The 22874-nt window shown below is 42.2% G+C and overlaps 1 protein-coding gene across 1 annotated transcript in view; it reads left to right on the top strand.

Annotated features, from left to right (window-relative positions):
* Positions 1-21004, top strand: part of POP1 (POP1 ribonuclease P/MRP subunit) — a 34434-nt gene extending 13430 nt beyond the window's left edge. The window contains exons 10-16 of the mRNA XM_025922845.2: positions 1758-1869; positions 2442-2561; positions 8292-8407; positions 10470-10661; positions 12075-12229; positions 17363-17704; positions 18612-21004. Coding sequence (XP_025778630.1) covers positions 1758-1869; positions 2442-2561; positions 8292-8407; positions 10470-10661; positions 12075-12229; positions 17363-17704; positions 18612-19266 — 1692 coding nt within the window. The 3' untranslated portion in view covers positions 19267-21004. The remainder of the gene's footprint in view (positions 1-1757; positions 1870-2441; positions 2562-8291; positions 8408-10469; positions 10662-12074; positions 12230-17362; positions 17705-18611) is intronic.
* The last annotated feature ends 1870 nt before the right edge of the window (positions 21005-22874 follow it).

The raw sequence follows: 22874 nt of genomic DNA, 5'->3' as shown, positions 1-22874 counted from the left end.
TGTGGCTGGTGGCTACCAAGTGGACCACGCAGGTATAGAGAGGAGAGATTAAGTTAGGAATCAGACACTCGGATTCAGATCCTGTTTGTTTCCCCTGGATTAGTGCAACTCACCCTTCTGTTGACTGTGCCTCTCACAGATTTGACATGCCAAATAAGATGTTAAGCCTGAACAGGTTTTGAGCTTTTAATGAAGAAAGATACTTTAAAAAACAAAGGCAGCTTCTCCTTCCCTCCCTCTCCCTCTCTCTCTCTCTTTCTCTCTCTCTCTCTCTTCCCCTCTCCGTCGCTGCCACACCTGCCTCAACCTCTGTGTCTCTTGCCTGAATACCAAAGCAGCTTTTTCGCTTCCTCTACTGTTGCTTCTTTTCACTCCATTCTCCATGCAGGAAATGGAATGATCTTTTAACAGTTTATTCACATCATGTTACTTTCCAATTAAAAGCTTTTAAATAGTTTCTTATTGTATTTATGGTAAAATCCAAAGCCCTTAATGTGACTTCATACTCTTGTGCCTTCCTGCCTCTGCCCTCATCTCTCCTCACCTGCATCTCAGTCACACTGGCCTTCTTTCAGGTCCCAGAATATGTCAGATCTCCTCTCCTTTAGAGCCTTCACACCCCGTTTCCCCACCAGGCTGAACTTTCTGCCCCCCACCTCCTCCTCCGGCCCCTGCCTTTTCTTGGCTAAACCTTCCTTGTTCTTCACATTTCAGCCTCTATATCGTTTCCCTCTAGAATCCTTTCCTGACCCCCAAGTTAAATTATATAAGTTATATTTCATCATATTTTGCACATTTCCTCAATTTATATGTCTAGATCTGCTTAGGTACTTATGCGATGTTCACATGGAGCTTTGATGGCAAAGACTGTCTCCAGTGCTTAGCACAGTGCCTGGCGCAGAGCAGGGGCTCCACTCTAGCTAATAAGTTGCTCAGTGAGGATCTGAACCTAAGAAGTTAGGTTCCGGAGCCTGTACTTTAAACCTGTAAGCTATGTTGTCTGAGTTTCTGTGAGGTAAATAGCCCATATGTTAACAGGGTGCTTCTTTAGAATCTGTAGGAGCACATCCTACTTCAGTGAACTTCAGTATGAATCATGGCTATAGGTTCTCTTTCTTGGTGTGTAACTGGTGCTTGAGGTGCTCTTTGGTTTTTTGTTTTAACGATTTTTGTGTTTTGTTTTGTTTTGTTTTAAGTAATCTCTGTACCCAACATGGGGCTCGTGACCCCATCGAGAGTCATACTCCTCTCTGCCAATTGAGCCAGCCAGGTACCCCTGAGGTGCTTTTTGAAACCTTGCTCGATTCCTGGTTCTGTCTGAGAAAAATATAAGTAAAGCATTTGTGTGTCTTATTTGAAGTTTTTTGGAATAATGTGATCATAAGATATCTTTTTGCTTTTTCAAACAGAAGGTTTGGTTTTTCTTTGGTGGGGAAGGTTTTGTTACTTAAATTGGTATGAAGTTGGTGGTAGTAGGAGAGGAGCAAGGAGCAGGCCTCTTTTGTCAATAGTGTGCTGACAGAAGAATGCAGCTATGGAGTAGCTTGGGTGGTCTCTCTGAAAATCATGGGTGTTGTTGTTAGTGTGTGAAATCTCGAGAGAACTGTAACACTATGTCCTTGCCTCTAGTGAGAAGAGTAGTCAGTCTGGTGTTAATTACTGTGTTAAATATAATGGCAGTTTCTCACATATCACAGCCATAATAAAATTATCAAGTCCGATTCATTATTTGGTGAATAGGAATTGTTATTTTTCAGGAGGGAGAGGACACAGAGAAGACACCTCACCATTGGTGGATTGAAACCTGTAAGAATCCTGATAGCGTTTCCCTTCATCACAAACAAGAAGCCATTTTTGAATTGTTGGGAGGTATTCAGAGGGAATGCTGACTGGGTGGTTTGGGGAAGAAGGGAGGAGTGGGAAGTGGGTTCAGAGAGTGTTTTACAGTTGGGCTGCCTACATGGAGTGGTACTTTTTAACTTGTTACCGCTTGTCGTAATATAGCAAGAAAACACGTCGGAGAGGTACCTGACGCAGTGAGCGTGGGAAACGCTATTTGAGTATATGTTAGTATTCCAAATAGCTCCCATTCTGTTATGATAGGTAAACACATAGACCAGGTACTAAACCAAGGACTAAACTTACCTGTATGTAATTGCGTTCGTGTATAAAGCTACTGTAGTTATCAGTGATGGAAATATACATGTTCGTGTTGTAAAATAATGTTTTGTTAATTTAATGTGTTTGATAAGAAACGTCATTCTTTATGAATGTTAATTTACTCCCTAAAAGTATTAATAGGAAAAAAGAGGAATACATGTTTTTTAATAGCCCAAGAAGAAATTTTTATTCAAAAAATTGAAAATACAAGCATATGTGTATATATTGTGAGTGACTTTGTGTAAACTTGTTTTTTTTGTTTGTTTTTATTTTTGTTAAAGGAATAACATCACCAGCAGAAATTCCAGCCGGTACTATTTTGGGACTGACAGTTGGGGATCCTCGAATAAATTTGCCTCAAAAGAGGTCCAGAGTTTTGCCCAACCCAGAAAAATGCCAAGGTAAAGTTTCTAGAACACCCTTGGTTTTCCTTAGTTTTGAGTAGTTTAGTCCCATTGGAAGAGTTCTGTCTGACACCTCTGCATTAACTTCACTCATGAAAAGTTGGGATGATCTTTACCTGCCTCCTTTTCAAGGTGATTATGACCAAAGGAGATGGTGTGTTTGGAAGTGTCTTTTAGCTTTGAGACATGTAGCCTGATCCTTACGTTCATTTTTTCCCCCTTGAGTTCTTTATTTTTAGTATCTGGTAAAAACTGTCTTTCTGGAAACTGGGTTCTCTGAAAATGGCTGGCATTTCAGAATTTTAATTGTGAGGAAGGGATCCGCACCCGCAGCTGGTCTTGTGCTCATTGGAAGCCTCTGTCTGACCATACAGATGATCCAGGTTCGAATCCTGGCAAGGCCATCCCAGGTGCTGAAGGGTAAGATGTCTTGGTTTAGACTCAGTGGAGTGGCTCACGGGAGTTGTTTAGTGGGGGTGGCCTAGGGCAGGAGCTGGCTAAAATTTTAGTCTAGTCTTACGTTTGCCACACTGGTGCTAATATCTCATTGTATTTACTGTCATTTAAACACTCTTCATTGGAGGAATCATAAAATTTCTGTTGTGAATTTTGAGAGGAAAAATACAGGTATGTGTAGTAACAACTTCAGTTTTGTTTGTTTTTTCGTATTTTTTTTTTTTCACCTCCACATGTAGTTAATAGCTTATTAAGGGAGCAATAAATTACTGTCTCAGGACCTTACATGAAAGGTGGGTTGGATGAGAGAGGTGTAGAGGTGTTTGAAGATATATAGGCAACTTAGTTAATTATGGAGCCTTAGACTTTTCTCAATGAGTTGTTGCCTCTTTCTTTTCTTTTTTAATGGCATTATGGTCTGGTGCAACCATGAAAATTGTAGTGTTCACTGTGCCATTAAATGTTGACTACAATAATCGCCTTAAAGCCATAGTTAAACTCTATTTAGTTTCCTTGGCTGCCTGAAATCCTTTTTTGGAATGAGGCAGTTATATATTAAACACTTTTAAAAAAATGTTTATTTATTTTAGAGAGTGAGTGAGTGGGAGAGTGCAGAGAGAGAGGGAGACAGAGGATCTGAAGCAGGCTCTGCGCTCATAGCAGAGAACCTCGTTTGGGGCTTGAACTCACGAACTGTGAGATCATGAACTGAGCTGAAGTCAGAAGCTACTGAGCCACCCCTGTATTAAATACTTTTTAAGGCTTTTATCTTAATATAAATCAGTTCCAGGAAAATTAGAGTTCATCTTGAAAAACATGATTTAATTTCTATAAAAGCTTACTGTATTATTGGTCATTGTATTTTATTAAAACCGTTTTAAGTAATTTCTTTGAAGACGTAGTCCTATGTGAGTCACATAAAGCAGTAAACTTTTTAAGCAGTTAGTATTATATCAATATTACTAACAAATGTGACATATCATCTAGGATGATAATTCAAAATTAAAGTTAGAAATAAACTTTGATGAGCTGGGTCAATTGATGGAAGACTAATCCTTGGAAGAATCTCAATGTCACAATCTAAAACTTAATTCTCTGATGTAGAACTTCCAATTTCTCTTTCTATATCTGAAGTCATTCTCTGCCTTTTTGACTTAGGAAATTACAAGGGTTTAAGGAGCTATATGCCAGGAAAGGGGCATTTGCCCCAAAACCTACATACATATTTTCTTAATTAAAAAAAAATTTTTTAATGTTTATTTTGAGAGAGGGAGGGAGGGAGGGTAGGGACAGAGAGAGAGGGAGAGACAGTATCTGTAGCAGCTCCAGGCTCTGAGCTGTCAGCACAGAGCCCGACGTGGGGCTCAAACTCATGAACTGCGAGACCATGACCTGAGCCGAAGTTGGAAGCTTAACTGACTGAGCCACCCAGGGGCCCCATATTTTCTTCTTATATCACAGTATCCGAATGATATATACCCTTTCTTTTCAGAGTTCTCTAATTCCTAGTACACATGAGAAGATAGTTTGTTATCCACATCAGTCAAACCCTTCTTTATGGTTTAAGTAACACCAAAATTGGTCCATTTTGTCTGTTAACAGCCTTAAAACCTTAAAGGCTAAAGGAGTGTCTTTTCTTACTCATTAAAGCCCCTTTCAGTCACAATTTTTATGTTAATGAGGTGGAAAGCCTCTAAGGATGGTGGGCTGGTGACCAGGGGAACCAACCACAAGGTTAGAAAGTTAGAACTTTCAGCCCTTTTACCCCTGCCCCATCCAGACCTGCTTGTGGAAAGGGGCGGGGGTTAGAGATTGAGTTTCATTGTCAACAGCAATGATTTAATCAGCCTTGCCTACTTGATTAAGCCTCCATAAAAATCTTACACTGTTGGGGTTCGGAGAACTTCCGGTTTTTTAAACACATGGAGGTGTTGGGAAGGTGGTTAAGCCCAAAGAGGTCAAGGGCATCCCTTCCCTCATACCTTACCCTATGCATCTCTTCCATCTGGCTGTTTCTGAGTTAAATCTTTTTATTTAAAAACAGAAAAGAACATTACATTAGTAGTAAGTAAACTGTTTTCTTGAGTTCTGGGAGCCATTCTAGCAAATTATTGAATTTGAGGAGGGGGTCATGGGTGAGACCGATTTATAGCCAGCTGGTCAGAAGTACAGGAAACCAGGGACTTCAAACTGGCATTGGCATCTGAGGAAGGCGCAGTCTTGTGGGACTGAGCCCTTAAACTGTGGGATCTGACACCACCTCCAGGTGGATAGTGTCAGAATTGATTTGGATTGTAGAACATCAGCCGGTGTTGCAGAATTGCTTGCTCTGGGGAAAATGGCTACACATTTGCGTGTCAGAAGTATGGAGAGTAGAACAGCAAGAGTGCAGAGAAGGAAACAGTTTCTTTCAGTGAAGAACCTGAAGTAAGGATGCATATTGATGCTTTGAGGGGGGCCTGGGTGGCTCAGTCAGTTGAGTGTCCAACTCTTGATTTCAGCTCAGGTCATGATTCCAGGGTCATGGGATTGAGCCTCTTGTTGGGCTCCATGCTCAGCATGGAGCCTGCTTAAGATTCTCTCTCTTTCCCCACCCTGCTCTCTCCCACACTCACGCGTGCACGCTCTCTCAAAATAAAAAATAAAAATGAAGAAAAAGTTTACTTGATCATTTGATTCTTGAATTTGATTTAAATGTTAGTAGTGTGTTTTTGCAAATCTTTTCAACATAACACAGTATTTCACCATGTAAATAAAATCGAATTTCTCTTGTACTGTTATTTTAGTATGTATTCTCTTTTGCATCTGCTGATTTGCCCTGATTGTTTTAACTAGTCTTTGTCTTCCAGAGATGAATTTGCTTTAGACAATGCTTTACGTTGTGCTCATGGAATTTTTATAATCTTTCTCTTTACCCACTCTTTGGTAGTGTGTACCCAAACCACGGGAAGAGTCAAGTTGCCTTTAGAGTGATAGGTGAGAGATTGTCCCTTTTTACAGCTTTTCCAAGCACCTTCAGAGCACTGATCTATAGTTGACTCTGCAAAGTGTCCAATTATTGGTCATTTTGCCCCAACTTCTCTGTTTCTGCTCTTGGGAGAAAAATCCCTCAGCTTCAGCTGCACCCCTTAAACTGTTCTGCATATTTAATTTAGAGTGAATCTGAAGACTATAAATTTGGTTTATTTGATTCCCAAATGAGAAAAGCATTTATTAATTTCCTTTGCTTCTGTAAGGAAACTTATTAAGAAAGTTTTAATTTAAAATTTGGTCATCTTCAAATCTACTTAAGAAAGGAGGAAACAAGCTATTTCCTTCAACCTTTAAGTTATTCTGGAGTTATGTAGTTAATTAGAAGGCTTTTGCCTGCGTATGAAAGAAAATATGCTTAATATGAGCCTTGGGCAAAGGACTTAGAATTACATTCAGAATTGATAAGTCATTCGAGGCCCACTTGCGTGCATGCTGACTCAGCTGGTAATACTCTCTTTCTCTCAACTACTGAAGACTGTTGACCTAAAAGGGCCTTCCCTTTTGCCTTCAGACATACTCTGTTTTGTTTTAAATAGATGTTACATTTTAGAACAGCTTTAGGTTCATAGCAAAATTGAGTGGAAGGAATAGAACGTTCCTGCTCCCACATATGCACAGCCCCCATGAAACTGCATTGACACATGGTTGTGCGGAGTCCATCATTTATATTACGTTCACTCTTGGTGTTTTATGTGGGATTTGACACATTTATAACAACACGAGTCCACCATTGTAGTATCATAAAATAGTCTCACTGCTCTAAAAATCTGTGCTCTCCCGATTCATCTCTCATTCCCTCTCTCAGCCTTCATCTTTTTACTGTCTTCATAATTTTCTTTTCCAGAATGTCGTATAGGTGGAATCATACAGTATGTATCCTTTTCAGATTATCTTCTTTCACTTTGTAATATGCATCGGAGCTGCTTCCATGTCTTTTCATGGCTTGATAGCTCATTCCTTTTTAATTCTCAATAAAATTCCATTGTCTGGATATACTACCTACTTTGTTTCATCTATTTGTTTACTGTTATTTTTTAGACTATTTAGAGGTGAGGTCATGCTTTCCTGTGCCATGTCTTTTGTCTGCAGCCAGCTCTGAATAGAATCCCAGTTCTGTCACTCAGAATCTATGGCGGGACCCCACAGGAAGGCATTCTGGGTAGATAGGGGCTGTTTGAAATGGAGCCCGTTTGCTCCTAGACAGGCTGTGTGAACTTCACGGCACACAGCACTGTTACTCGGGATGCTGTTGGTTATTATCTCTATGAGGAACCGCAGCAACTAGAGGCGGTTTCTGCTTTAAGGAGCTTTTATCTCAGATCTTTTCATCAATTTAATATTCTCTATCTTTGTTCTCCCCTGAAATCTGTCACACTGTGGCTCAGTCACTTCCAACTTATTTTTTTCTGGCCATCAGACCCATGCAGGTACGTGCCTTTGAGTGACCTTTCTTTATAGGCAGTTTAGACCTTAGCCCAAACTCAGGAATTGTCTTTCTTTCCTTCTTTTTTTTTTTTCTTTTAATTTTTCAGTCCAAAAAAATAAGATCTGGAAGATTTTTTACCCTTAGTGGACTGCATGTAGGAAATCTCATCTATCAATATATATGTTTATAATTGAAAAAATTTCTCCTTTTCTTCCCACTAGAGTACTTTTTGGCACGGTGTAGCTTATTTAAAGGGAAGAAGCGATAGATTTCACAGAAAATACGCTCATCTTAAAGGAGTGGGAAAAACATGTTTTACAGAAGGAATAAATACTCAGTGAGAAAGGGTTTTAAGAGACTTGAAATAATAGGGCAGAAGAGAAGGCTGGTATCTGTTGGCTCACCACCATTGGGCCAAGAATGATATTAAGAACCCTGAAACCAATAGTTAAAATGTGGCTTGTACTGTCATAGCACATTATAAAGAAATTATTCACCTGTGCAGTAGTTCCTAGAATTTGGTTATCTTAAATGTGGAATTAGACAATTATTTAGAGGCAGTTGAATATGATGTTTATATCTTCTACATTAAAAATAAATATCAGAAATAATAAGTTTAGGAGGCTTTGCTATTTCACAGACTAGTATGAAGCCAACTATAGGGATAACATAATTTCTAGAGTAAATTTTTCTAGAGAAGTTGAGTGCCTACAGAACATTTTCTTGTAACAGAAGGTCAGCCGGCAATGTTTATAGTTTGACTTCATTGATCTAAAGGATGTAGTTTGAAGGCTATTTCTTTTCCCTCTTAGATAATGAGAAAGTTAGACAGCTGCTTCTGGAGGGTGTGCCTGTGGACTGTGCGCATAGCTTTATTTGGAACCAAGCTATCTGTAAGAATGTCACAGAGAATAAAATCTCGGATCAGGTAACTAATGGTGTAAGGATTATTGGTAAAGTCCTGAAGACAGGTTGAAATTCCTCACTCTAGATGCTGTAAAAGTTATTTCATCCTTTATAGAATCTCATAGACTTCTTTTATTTTTAATCTATTGATCCCTTATTTATGATTTTTTTTCTATTCTTAGAGAAGAATAATCTCTCTAAAAAGTTAACACAGAGAATTTTTCTTAAAATGATAATCCCATGGTTTAAATACATTTTTCTTTTATTGTTTTTTTCCCCCCTTATAAATGTACTATCTTTAATTTCACAATGATTGAGCTCCTACCAGGACCAGGAATCATAGTAGATGATGGGATAGATGGCTAGGGTATGTTCGAAAAAGTATAGGGTCAAGGGAAGCCGGAAGCCCAGGTGAGGGAAATTGGGGAAGCTTCTTGGACAGAGGAGCTGGAATTTGAGCTCTTAGATGGGTGGTCAGAATTAGCAAGACTTCTTGGGGCCAGGAGCCAAGGCTGCAGCGAAGAAAGGATTGCTGGAAGTAAGACCAGCATGTGTGAGGGCCCAGGCTAAAAACAGGATAATGTGTTCAAGAATATCCAAGTAGATTGGTGGCTTGGAGTTGAGGGTGAGGCAGGAGATGAAGAAGTGAATAGGGGCGAGAGCATAAAAGACCTTGAGGCATTTTAAGGATTTGAACAGAAGATATCAGGTGCCATGGGAAGGTTTTAAGTCGGCCACATGATCAGACATGGCAGCACTGTGGAAGATGCATTAGACTAGGTAGGAATGGGGCTGGAGGCGGAGGAGCTGGAGAGAGGACGTGTGGTTGGATGGCCTTAAAAGAGACCTTGGAAATAGTGCTTAATTGAGGATGTGATGGGGGCCTGAACTGGGGCAGGGTGGCTGGAGTGGAGGGCCTGGGGTTGAATACAGACTCCTGAAGGTAAATCTGACAAGACACAGTGGTTGCTTGGATGCTGGGAAGTGGGAAAAGAGGAGCCTGGTAGATTAGTTCCTGACAGTCTAGCTTAGATTCCGCACCTCAGGTAAAAGAGAGCCAGAGCCTCATTTGTCACAGCTGCATTCCCAAGTTCTAGAAGAGCGTTTGGCACAAAAATGGTGCTCAGTAAACATTCGAATGGATGAGTAAATGAATGGGCAGTAAATATGAGAATGGACGAATGAATGAGTGACTGAACAATTGTGGCATCATTCAGCTAGGTGGGGAACATGGGAGGAGAGCAGATGCAGTGGGGACAACTTCAGTCTGGGGTAAACTGAATGTGAAGGTCCTCAGGACTTTCCAGAGCAGATGCCCAGAGGACAAGTTTTGATCCCAGGAGGCAAAGTCCCGGCTAAGGAGATAGATATTTTGGAATTAACAACATGTAGAGATGGTAGTGAAAACTCAGCCAGAAGTAAAAATAAGGGAGAATCAGGGCTTGGTCAGGCTTGAGGGAGCAGTTAGACTTGGCAACACGGAGGCAGTCTCTTGCATAGTTTCTCCGGTGAGTGCTAGGCTTCTCTCCTACCTGCTCATCTGTTTTTACAGCTGGCAAGAAAGTCTAAGATGGTGTTGTTCACTGCTCCCTTCAGTACACGTAACAAATAATTTATAGCATCTTCTCTTTTAAATCTTTAAGACCTGGTGAGAAAACCTGGTGAGAGCGTTTTCCCACTTGCCCCTCCTTGAAAAAGTTGTTGATTGTATGTACCTCTTTCACCTCATGACAACAGATCTTAACCAAAGTAAATGTAGGGACTGAGAATCAGAAGATAAGATTAATCCTGATAGAAGAGATTAGTAGAATGGATGTATATTATTTTATAGCTTTGAGTCATCTGGTATATTGTAGCTCAAATTTAAGATAATTTGGCATTTTCTAACCAATCTCTTGTATAGAGGAAAATTGTTGTAGGAGGAATACCATATATTTCAAATGGCTCACATTTATTTATTGAGAACATTTTTTTCTTGTTTTTTAAAAGAGCATTTAACTTTCTAAAGCTGCTTATAGGGAGAACCAGTAGAATCTCCCAGAAAATTAGGGTTGTTTGTCTTGAATTATTTTCTTCCACTTTAGGATTTAAACCGGAAGAGAAGTGAATTGTTGGTGCCCGGGTCACAGCTTGTTTTAGGTCCCCGTGAATCCAAGATACCTATACTTTTGATTCAACAGCCAGGAAGGGTGACTGGTGACGACCGACGAGGCTGGGGAAGTGGCTGGGATGTCCTGCTCCCAAAGGGCTGGGGCATGGCTTTCTGGATTCCATTTGTAAGTTCCTTTTCGATTCCGACTTTACAGTGTGTAAAATACATTCCCAGTAAATACCAAGAGCTGAAAGTGTTCCAGACATCACGCACAACTTAGAAATTGAGTTCTATTTTTCTACCCTTTGAGCTATGATTCTGATATGAGATACTTCATAAAGTCCCTGGAGCCAGATTTTCATTAATAAGAGTTGGGCTGACATAATGTGGATTTCTGAAATTTTAAAAGTGTCCTGATTTTTGAATAGTAGTGGTAACAAAATGTTGAAGTTGTTTTTTTTTTTTTAATTGAATAAATTTGTTACATTTTAAAAGAATTTTGGGGGCACCTGGGTGGCTGAGTCAGTTGGGTGTCTGACTTCGCCTCAGGTTCAAGCCCCACATTGGGCTCTGTGCTGACAGCTCAGAGCCTGGAGCCTCCTTCAGATTCTGTATCTCCCTCTCTCATTGCCTCTCTCCTGCTCACACTCTGTCTCTCTCTCTCTCCTTCAAAAATAAACATTAAAAAAAAAAGAATTTTTATAATTTTCTAATGTTTATGGATATATAGAATACATTTTTCATTTTTAAGTGCTGACCATATATTCCTAAGTGCAGCTAAAATTTTTATTAAAATCCAGTGTGTTTTTTTCTTCCAAATAGTTTATTATTTTAAGAGAGTAGAAAAGACATGTACAACTGTTAATTCACACAGGTGATTAATTTTAGCAATTATGCCTAGTACAAGAGATACTCAGTTAATCATTTAAGGATGGGAATATTTCTTGGGCACCTGACTGGCTCAGTCAGTAGAGCATGCAACTCTTGATTTCAGGGTTGTGAGTTCGAGCCCCATGTTGGGCATGGAGCTTACTTAAAAAAAAAAAAAAAAGAATGGGAATATTTTTAAATAATTTTAATTTTTAAATTATGAAGTGTTTCAAGCATACAAAAAAGTATAAATCCTGATACAATGAATACCTGTGTACCCTTCACCCACCATTCAACTTACAGATTTATTGGAAGCACTTTCTCTCTTTTCTGTCCAGTTCTGTTTCCCACCCTCCTTCTAAAAGAATCACTATTCCTATTTCCAGTGTTTGTCACTACCTTGCCTATTTTTATAGCTTATTAAGCATGCTTGTATCCTAAAATAAAGTAACTATATTTGACATGTTTTTAAACTTTATATATCTCACCATATATATGCTTTTACAACTTAACCATATTCACTCAACATTGAGAGTTTTCCATATTGATGGGTGACGCTCTGTGTCATCATTTTTACTATTGTATAACCCCTTGTAGGATTATCCCACACTTATCCATTCCCTTTTGATGGGCATTTAGGTTGTTTCCCATTTCCCCAAACAAACATTAAGCACTAATTTTACTGTAAGTTGGTACGTTGTTAAGATCTTTTTGACATTTCTTTTAGATCTATCGAGGTGCAAGAGTTGGTGGGTTAAAAGAGGCTGTGGTGCATTCTCAGTATAAAAGATCGCCTGACGTCCCTGGTGATTTCCCAGACTGCCCTGCTGGGGTTCTTTTTGCTGAAGAGCAAGCCAAGGGTCTCCTTGAAAAGTACAAAAGGTAAGAAACCGGCTTCTTTGGTTCCTAATGTCTTAAGAGGAAGGGAAGGGCCTCCTCACTTTGGCCAGTGACATTTGGAATAGCTTCGGTAACTCTTACACTACGTGGAGTTTTCATAGACTTCTTTTAGTTCTTAGTTCACATGACCAAGACGTAATTAAGTTAGGATTGTCTCACATCTGGCCCTTCCAGGCGATAGACCCTTCCTTTGGTCATTTGCTGACATTGATGATGGTGCATGCCTAAAACTATGGGCCTGAGTCTCAGACACTTGTTCAAGATTTCCACTACCAGCCCCTGCCCCCTCGAGATAGAATTTGTGTTTTTTTATAACTGGTTATTGAGGTAATAACATATTTATGAAATTAAAAAAAATTTTTAATGTTTTTCTTTCTTTTTTTTTAATTTTTTTTTTTAATTTTTTTTTTTTTAACGTTTATTTATTTTTGAGACAGAGAGAGACAGAGCATGAACAGGGGAGGGGCAGAGAGAGAGGGAGACACAGAATCCGAAACAGGCTCCAGGCTCTGAGCAGTCAGCACAGAGCCTGATGCAGGGCTTGAACTCACGGACCACGAGATCATGACCTGAGCTGAAGTCGGACGCTTAACCGACTGAGCCACCCAGGTGCCCCTGTTTTTCTTTATTTTTGAGAGAGAGAGAGACAGATGGTGAGCAGAAGAGGGTCAGAGAGAGAAGGAGACACAGAATCTGAAATAGGCTCCAGGCTCTGAGCTGTCAGCACAGAGCCCGATGTGGGGCTTGAACTCATGAACAGCGAGAGCATGGCCTGAGCAGAGATCATGACCTGGGTCGGATGTCAGATGCTTAACTGACTGAGTGCCCAGGCGCCCCCCATAGTTTTAAAACTTTATTGAAACTATGGTAATGTGCAAAAATGCTTTGTAAACTGGTGTAGTCCTTCCTTCCAAAGAGATAAGCACTATTTTTGCATTTTGGTATCTATCCATCTAGACTGAGTTTTCTTTTCTTTTTTCTCACTGGGAGAGTGGCCAGTGAGGGGCTTCACCAACCCTTATACTATGAAGTGCATGCTAACTTTGAGAACCTATATCCTTTGACTCTGTGGGCTCCCAGAAACAGAAACTCTCTTGTTTGTTGTGGAATCTGCGACGTCTAGCCAGTGCCTGGTGCACAGTGTCCTTAATAGCTTGTATTAGTTGATTGATGAAGGAGTAGAAAGTGGGACGTTGTAGTTCCTTGACCGTGAGCTCAATTATCGTGCTTTCCTGTTCACGCAGCCACAGAGGCAGGCAGTGCCTGGTTTTCAGACTTTGTCAGGGGATAGGTGAATGAGTGAGTGAGTGAAAGCACAGAGACACTTTCCTGGATTGCTGGCTTACAGGCTCTTAGAGGGCAGTAATCATGTAATCTGTGCCTCCTATAATACGTAGCTCTGGACTTCGATGTGTTTGTTAAGTAATCGACAGTAATACTTCTCATCCTTTAGATTTTTTTTCACACATACAAATTTTTCTTAAGTACAAATATTTTTTTTCTAGAATGTTTAACTTCTTTATTTAGAGAGCACGTGCAGGCTCAAATTGGGGAGGGGCAGAGAGGGATAGAGAGAGAGAGAGAGAGAGAGGGAGAATCTTAAATAGGTTCCATGCTCAGCACAGAGCCCAACTCAGGGCTTGAGCTCATGACCTGAGCTAAAATCAAGAGTTCAGTGCTCAACTGACTGAGCCACTGAGTTGCCTTTGAGGTACAATTAAAACTTTTTTTTTAATGTGTATTATTTTTGAGAGAGAGAGAGAGAGAGAGAGAGAGAGAGAGCGAGCAGGGGAGGGGCAGAGACAGCGGGAGATACAGAATCTGAAGCAGGCTCCAGGCTCTGAGCTGTCAGCACAGAGCCTGATGCAAGACTCGAACTCACAAACTGCAAGATCATGACCTGAGCCGAAGTCAGATGCTTGACCCACTGAGCCACCCAGGTGCCCCTAGGTATAATTTTTTTTGAAAAGGGATTATAGTATGAATACTATTTGAAAACCTGCTTTTTTAATTTAGTAATGTATTACGGATGGTTTTCCCATATCCATAAATGTGACTCTAAACCAAGTGTTGGCAAACTTTTTTCACAAAAGGCCAGATGATAAGTATTTTTGGCTTTGTGGGCCTTTTGGTTTCTATGGCAGCTGCTCAGCTCAGCCCTGCGTTGTGTTACAAAGGCAACCACACATGATGATGCATAAATGAATGAGCATGGCTGTGTGCCAGTCTCACTCTGTTTACGGACACTCAAGTTTGAATTTCGTGTAATTTCATGTGCCATAAAATATTCTTTTTTTTAAACCATTTCAGAATGTATAAGCTTCTTAGCTCACGGGTCATTTAAAAGCAGACAGCAGCCCAGGTTTGATGTGTGAGTCATAATCTGCCAACCCTTGCTCAAAATACATCTGAACAGTTGCACAGGACTCCAGTGTGGGTGTACTGTAATTTATCAGTGGCCCTTTGGGTTATTTCTTATTTTGTGCTATGTGCTTTTATAAATAGCTTTCCATATACATCTTTACACCTTTGTCTGGTTTATTCATTCATTTAATATATGTTTATTTAGAACCTGCTATGTGTCAAACACCTTGTAGGCACTGGGGCTACAGCAGGGGAAGGCAGGCAAGGTCTGTTCCTGCCTCCTGGAGCTTATACTCTTTTTGTTTGTTTTTTTGTTTTAGAGTGAGCGAGAGACCATGCATGCGAGAGCTGGGGAGGGGCAGAGGGCAAAAGAGAGAGAATCTGAAGCAGGCTCCACACTCAGCACAGAGCCCGATGTGGGGCTCGACCCTGGGATCATGACCTGAGCTGAAATTAAGAGTCAGAAGCTCAACTGGACACTCAACTGACTGAGCCACCTAGGCGCCACCCAGACGCCACCCAGACGCCACCCACTGAGCTTATATTCTTGATGAAAGCACATGTTTCCCTGCTGGTGGGAGGGATCCAGGAGAGCGGAGGGAGGCTAACCTTGCAAGAGCAAAGCTCTTGAGTGGGGAAGAGGGGATGGTGTTCTATAGGGTCAGGCTCAGATCTCATTTTAGCAGGCTGGAAGTCTGGCGCTGAGTGAGACGTGAATGCAGATTTAGGTAGGGTAGACGGTAGTGCAGATTAGGTACTACTCTTCTGATCGTGACTGTCTTCTCAGTGAACAGAGAGGCAAGGGTATCAGCTAGGAATAAGAAGGGACCAGAGGCTGCTGGAGATCTGAGGAGAAAAGAATCGACGTGGACAGTTTTCCAGGAGCATGGAACATAGAACTGACTGGAGAAGTGTAAGGTAGTCCACTTGAGTTTTGTGTTTACGACAGGACTGTTCAGCACTGCTGCGTCTTCTTCCCCAGTTGTGTTCTGCCCATCAGGGGCTGGTGTGGGGTGGGTGGAGGGTTGGATGTAACCAGATGGGCTTTGCCAGGTGGGGTGAGTGGAGGGTCCACGAACAGGAGAGTTTGAGCTTTGTAAGGAGAGGTGCAGCGTGGTGGTTTACAGTGAGGAGATGTAAATGTACAGTAAACTCCAGTGCTTGACTCGTGGTGGGGAGGGGTAGGTGGGCTGGACTAGGAGTGGGTGTGTGGGCAGCTGATGGGGGACCTGGCTGAGGAGGGAGAGCCAGTGGTTTATCTGATGTCACGTGCTTCAGGGGGCTGGGGTCTTGGGGGGAGGAAGGAGAGGAAAGATGGTCTGTGGGCATCAGGAGGACATCTGCTCCACTCAGGCCCGTGGATGTAAAAACCAAACAGCTGCCTCTGGAGAGGAGCTGGAAGGGAAGAAAGCACTGACCTTAGGCTAAATCCCACGAATAAGCTCTCTGGTTTAAAAAAAAAGATACACATCTCAAGGATTTGTTGTACTATTGACAATTACTGTTTGTGTTAATTTAGGATTTCATCTGTAGTTAGGAGAGTGCCTGCTTCCCCTTACTCCCAGTAACATAGGATATCACCAACTTTTATTTATTTATTTTTAAAGTTTATTTATGATTTTGAGAGAGAGAGAGTACAAGTGGGGGAGGGACAGAGAGAAAGGGAGAGAGAATTCAAAGCAGGCTCTGCACCCTCAAACTCAGGAACTGTGAGATCATGAGCTGACATTTGTGTAAAATGGGTACAAAAAGGAAAGAAATACGTACGTATCTGCACATATGTACAGAAAATGTCTCCAGAAGGGTATGTTAAGAAATGATACTATCTCTTGTAGGGCAGCTGGTTCATTAATTTCCTTTTAAAGGTCTTCGAGTGAGGCAGGTACCCCAGGAGCATTTTTCACCAGCCACAGGTCAAGAGTGAGGGAGAAACTTCACCACCATCCTTTCTGTTCCTTTAGAACGTAGAATGTTGTAATGTGCAGGGACACCAACTGCACAACTCCAGGGACACCATTCGCTTGTAGTCTTTCAAGAACAGCACTCCCTGGAGTTGTGCAGAGGCCACATGGGGCCACTTTGTGGATGCATTACCTTTTGAAATTAAAACTAAAGGGGCGCCTGGGTGGCGCAGTCGGTTAAGCGTCCGATTTCAGCCAGGTCGCGATCTCGCGCTCCGTGAGTTCGAGCCCCGCGTCAGGCTCTGGGCTGATGGCTCGGAGCCTGGAGCCTGTTTCCGATTCTGTGTCTCCCTCTCTCTCTGCCCCTCCCCCGTTCATGCTCTGTCTCTCTCTGTCGCAAAAATAAATAAATGTTGAAAAAAAAATTAAAAAAAAAAATAAATAAAACTAAAGAGGGGTGCCTGGGAGGCTCAGTTGTTTGAGTGTCTGACTCTTGATTTCAGCTCAGGTCATGACCTCACGGTCATGGGATCGAGCTCCACTTCGGGCTCTGTGCTGAGTGTGGAGCCTCCTTAAGATTCTTTCTCTCCCTCTGCTCCTGTTCCCTGCTCGTGTGCTCTCTCTCTCTAAAATAAAAAAAATAAATAAAAATAAATAAAATCAAATTAAAACTGAAGAAAACATAAGCTTGGCCAGTAGAGTTGGTGGTTATTCTTTATCGTATTTCTTGGAAAACATTTTTTTTGTATGTTTGTTTTTTAAATAGAGATGTAGTACAAGTGGCCGTAATTATTTTAATGGTCCAATCCTAAATTGTTCAAAATTGGTTCTCCTCCTTGATTTTCACCAGGCGCCCTCCTGCAAAACGGCCCAACTATGTTAAGCTTGGCACTCTGGCACCTTTCTGCTATCCCTGGGAGCAGTTAACTCAAGAGTGGGAATCAAGAGTCCAGGCCCAAGAGAAATCACCTGTAGCTTCCTCTCCACGTGGCGAGGAGAGTAACTTGAAAAGAGAGAAGGTGCCTTGTACCCCCACGCCTGAAAAATCCGATCAGCTGTCTGATGAAGTGGGCATGTCTCTGAGCAGCCCCAGCGAGCCCAGAGAAGTGATGGACACAGAGCGTCCAGCCCAGATGGGGACTGAGTGGGTAACAGGACCAGCTGCCACCAGCGGTCTCCTCTGCGTTCTTAGGTAAGTGCACACGACTTCCGGATGTGTTCTAGATTGTCTGTTTTAATACTGACCGGGCTACAGGATGTAAACGTTATCTTTGTTCCTTTATGCAAAGCCCAAGGGAATGCATGGACTTTCTGGAGGGGAAAGCCAGTCCTCCAGTGTCCATAGAGGGCTCAGGGAAATAGCTGAGTCACATTTGATTTGGGGCATGATACTAACTGACCAAATGATTTAAAGTATTGTCATCCATAGACATAAACCAAGGCAGTTGTTCCCTGTGACCTGTTTCATTGGTCTTTGCTTAGAAAGCAGTACCCTCGTGACTGTGACCTTCAGTAATGAGGAACCTCTCAAAGCTCTGAGCAAGTGTTCTTTCCTTAAATCACTGAATTAGATTTTTTCTAGTTCCTTTTCAGTGATCTGAATTTATGAGCGATTAAGTGCCCATTCATTGGACCATCATCACGTTGAAGAGGCTACCGTACAAGACATGTTCCTGCTGTAGCCTGTTAGACTGTGCTTAAGTTACCTTCTAGTCTGTGCTCATATTTTTAATAAGTGCTCACCTCTCTTGCCTTATATTTATTTTTTATACAGTAACCTTAGAATTTCATATCCTTCATTCCCTATAACTATTTCTCTCAGCCTTAGGTTCTGTCTTTCTGTCTTATTTTTTTTCTGCCTTCATCTTCTTAAACCTTTAATCCTTCAGTGTCTAAGAATAGTAGTCACATAAAAACAAAAATATCATTATAGAAGTGTATTAATGTCTGTTTTTAATTTTTTAAAAATTACAGTTTTGATCCTTTCCCACGTAGAGTATTAAAAAAGTCAAATTAACTCTAGCAGTGCCCAATCTTCTAATTGCATGTTTTCTCCTCAAACAAAATATCCTCAAACGTGTGTCTCTAATTCCATATAGGAGTAGAAAATCACTGAAGCAGCTGTCAGCCTGGTGTGGGCCCAGTTCTGGACCCCGTTGGGCAGCCCAGCGAGCTCCCAGCAGCGGGCAGCAAGCATTGACCAGAGAGGCCTGCCTGTCCATCTTGGACCGTTTCCCCAGGGCCCTGGTATGGGTCAGCCTGTCCCTGCTGGGGAAGGGCAGCCCCGAGCCGCACACCATGATCTGTGTTCCAGCCAAGGAGGATTTCCTCCAGCTCAGTCAGGATCGGCTGTACTGTGGGCCCCACGAATCCAAGCACAGTGACCCATTCAAGAGCAAGATCCGGAAACATAAAGAGAAGAAGAAAATAGAGAAGAGGCAGAACCGAGGGTGCACTGTGTCTGAGGGTCCGGCCGGGGCATACCCTGCGGCTGGGCACCACGCTCTGACCCTGGGCTTGTGGTCAGGCCCTCTCCCGGATGTGACTTCTCATTGCTCCAGAGTTCTCCTTGGCTTTGTCACCCAGGGAGATTTCTCCATGGCTGTGGGCTGTGGAGAAGCCCTGGGGTTTGTTAGCTTGACGGGTCTGCTGGATATGCTGTCCGGCCAGCCAGCCGCAGAGAGGGGCCTAGTGTTGCTGAGGGCCCCTGCCTCTTTGCAGTATCGGTTTGCGAGAATTGCCGTGGAGGTGTGAATGCTGGTTTACGTCCTTGCAGGGCGTAGATGTTAACTGTTTGCCAAGTCCCACCACTGGAGAGCTTTGTTTTTGCCATGTTCTGTTTTAAAATACCGCGTGAAATGCCTTGGAGACCAGAATAAAAGAATTCTGTATTATGCATGTGATGAAATACTGACATCATTCCATTATTCCAAGATCATTGGTCTCCATCTTTCCCTGCCCTTGCTCAACACTTTAAAATTATTTGCCACATAGCTTTTATATTTTGGTTTCTTGGTCTGCGTAATTCTTGCTGAAAATAATCAGAAGCTCTCCCGTTTTCTTGTTCCTTTTTTATAAGGAACAAAGGGCTGTCAAGTCTGTTTGAAAAGCCTTATAGATGTGTGATAAGTAACAGTGGTTGTTTAATGACTTGATTGCTGCAGAAGAGGAAAAGGCTCTAAACATCTGGCCTCTGTGCATGAAATTGGGTTCCCCGTCTGGACCATGTTCAATTCCATACCGGAACCCGCATGCCTAACGCTTTACACCATGCAGACGGAAATTGTGGAAAATTTATTGCTGCCCATTTTCAGGCAGGCTCGGTGTATGGCAGAGGTGTTGGGGTGGAATCTGAATGGGGTGCTGATCTTTAGGACCGTTTGTCCTCTTTGCTGTTGAACAACGCATGATTCTAGGAGTTTCTGGATTTTTCTGTGCTTTTTGTTTTTGCAAAGAATTTCTCAAAAACACCGTAGAGGATGGTTTCTCAAAATATGTTCTATGAAATGTGTTATCTAAAAAAAAAAAAAAAAAAGATTCCGAGGTCAGATTGATTTGGGAAACTGGATTAAACCCAGTTAAGCAATTTCTTTTTAAAGGATTTCTAGAACCTTCCATGTGATAATGCACATTGTGCCTCTCCAGGAAGTGGATAACAGCTTACAGTATTTTCTAAATCTCTTTGATGCCAAACTTCGTTTTGCAAGGAGCACTTTGTAGGACCAGTGTTTTTAGGAACACACTTTGGGGAATGTGGCTGTATACTGCAGCATTCTGCAAGGTAATGACTTTTCTTTTTAATGTTTATTTATTTTTGTGAGAGAGACAGAGTGCAAGTGGGGGAGGGGCAGAGAGAGGCAGACACAGAATTTGAAGTGGGCTCCAAGCTCCGAGCTGCCAGCACAGAGCCCAACGTGGGGCTTGAACCCACAAACCATGAGATCGTGACCTGAGCTGAAGTTGGATGCTTAACTGACTGAGCCACCCAGGTGTCCCTGCAAGGTGATGATTAAAATAACAAGCTGCTTTTAGACACTCATGCAGTCATGATGTCCACCTGACGTTTGAGCAGGGTGTGAAGGTCTCATCTTGTCCCACAGGAAGAGTAGAGTCATTGGTTTTTTCACTTGTGGAGAAAGTAGGTGCTCATTCACTTTTAGTATCCACGTGTATGTCACACCGTCAGACCCTTGTCTTCCAAGCACACATTTCTAGCAGAGTTTGAGTGTGGTTTGTTTTTTTAACTTAACTGTACAGTTAAGCATTATTTCATGTAAATGCGTTGGGTTTTTGCAGTAGCATTTGGTATAAATGCCTTTGGGGGTGACGAGTTGGGGAGAGAGACAGCAAGTGTTACAGTAGCTAATGAAATGTCTGATGTTTCTCCTCTCGCCATGCCTCTGGATGTATTTGTATCCAACCCAAATGAGACTGAAAAAAATAGTGTAACTTAGGGGTGTCTGTAAACAGAATAAATTAAAGTGTCACCTGATGTTCCATTGTGAACGTTTATTGGACCATTCCTCAATTTGTTTTCTAGGCTCTGAGCCACTTCATCTGTGGCTTAGCTCTCTGGATGACAGAAGTCTGAGCGTGCTGTGAATCACCTGACCTCATTCTGTGCAGCGCCCTGCCTGGGGCCTGCTGCCTGCATCATGAACAGGGCAGTTAACTCTGTTTTGTGGTAGAAGGTCAAAGAACTAGGTGCTGAAAGGATAGACTAGCATTTCCCAAAATCTGTTCGTGGGAGCTCTGGCCCCTGGAGATGTTTCCTGGAAAAATGTGATGGCTAAATAAATTGGGGAAAAGCTGTATTCCATATTCTCCTATTGAAGATTCACAATGAATGAGTGTACTCAAGGCCCTGCAGATACCTGCAGGAAGGAAAATCTTTCACAGACCTGCCCCCCCCCTTTTGTTTTGTTTTGTTTTTTTATACCTATTGTCCAGAGAAGACCGGTTTCATAGATTATAGTTTGCAAAACACTGATAACATATGCACATATTCAGTGAAGGATGCATTTCTTCTATGAAAAAGACATAGGAATGGTCTTATTCTCTACAGCAGTAGAATGAATAAACATGTTTATTTTGATCCTACGAGTGCTACAGAGCTACCAAAAAAGTAGTGTGGCTCCTGGCCTCTTGTCATGGGGGCAGAGTCTTCAGAGTTTGCAAAATCAGGAAGTGTCCTAAAAAGCAGAGTTGTGAGCTGAACGCCTGGAGACCAGCTACACACTTCCTGAGTTGTGTGAGAAACTGATTCTGTAGGGTCATGCTCAGCTTTTACATAAGTAATATTTTTACATTTATACATATTCATCATTGAAAACTTAGAAAAAAAAAGAAAACTTAGAACATGCAGATAAGCAACAACAACAAACTTAAAATCACCTGGATTTTCACCACCCAGATGTAACCACTGTTACCTTTCTGGTACATATCCTTCCAGGACTTGAGGAGGGCGTCTAGTTTTCGGTAAAATAAAAGAGCTTCATGGGGCACCTGGGTGTCTCAGTCAGCTAAGCGTCTCTTGATTTTGGCTCAGGTCGTGATCTCACAGTTCGTGAGTTCGGCCCTCGCATTGGGCTCTGTGCTGACAGTGCAGAACCTGCTTTGGATTCTCTCTCCCCCTCTGCCCCTCCCCTGCTCGTGCACACCTTTCTCTCAAAAAAAAAAAAAGCTTTGGTAATTGCTCATCTGAAATCCTACGTGGTACCTGTGCAGGTTAAGTGCATATTGCCAGTTCCTTATGGAGCTTGTTTAGTGTGACCCTGAATGTTCATACCTTTATTGTAGGTAACTGACCCATCATGCACTCATTGTATTGCTGACTTGGCTGCTGCAAGCCTGGGGGGAGGGATCCTTTCTTCCCAGCCAGGGGGAAGTGAGGTGGGCAGTTGACAGCTGGGTGGACTCTGCTGTGGTCTTAACTGGTCGGGACTGGGCTGCTTAGCAGGTGATAGAAGATAACAAAGACCAGCAACTTCGGGTTACTCAGAGCACCACCCCCAGTTACACAGCGGTTCTGGCCACTGCCGTTCTCTCCAGAAGTCAGTAGCACGGGTCTCTTTGACAACCGTGGCTTTCAGTCCTGGCTGCACGTTAGAATCACCGGACAGCCCAGGCCTCTTCCTCCAGAAAGCAGTCTCTGGTTGGGCCCAAGCAGTGGTATTTCTTTAAAGCCCCAAGGCTGTTCTGATGTGTGACTTGGGCTGAGGCTGTGGTGGTAGGACGTCTGGCTCTTTGGAGCCCCTGCATCTTGGGAAGGTGTGAATGAACCTCACCACTCTTGTGCCTTTAGCAGGCCCAGCTCACAGGTCTGTCGACTGCACTGTGAAGCAGCTAGGTGGGAACTTAAT

This window comes from Puma concolor, chromosome F2 (genome assembly GCF_028749965.1).
Source record: "Puma concolor isolate L17-30 chromosome F2, mPumCon1.1.hap2, whole genome shotgun sequence".
Classification (NCBI taxonomy): Eukaryota; Metazoa; Chordata; class Mammalia; order Carnivora; family Felidae; genus Puma; species Puma concolor.
Note: the sequence above shows the minus strand (reverse complement) of the source record. Positions and strands in the feature narration are given on the sequence as shown.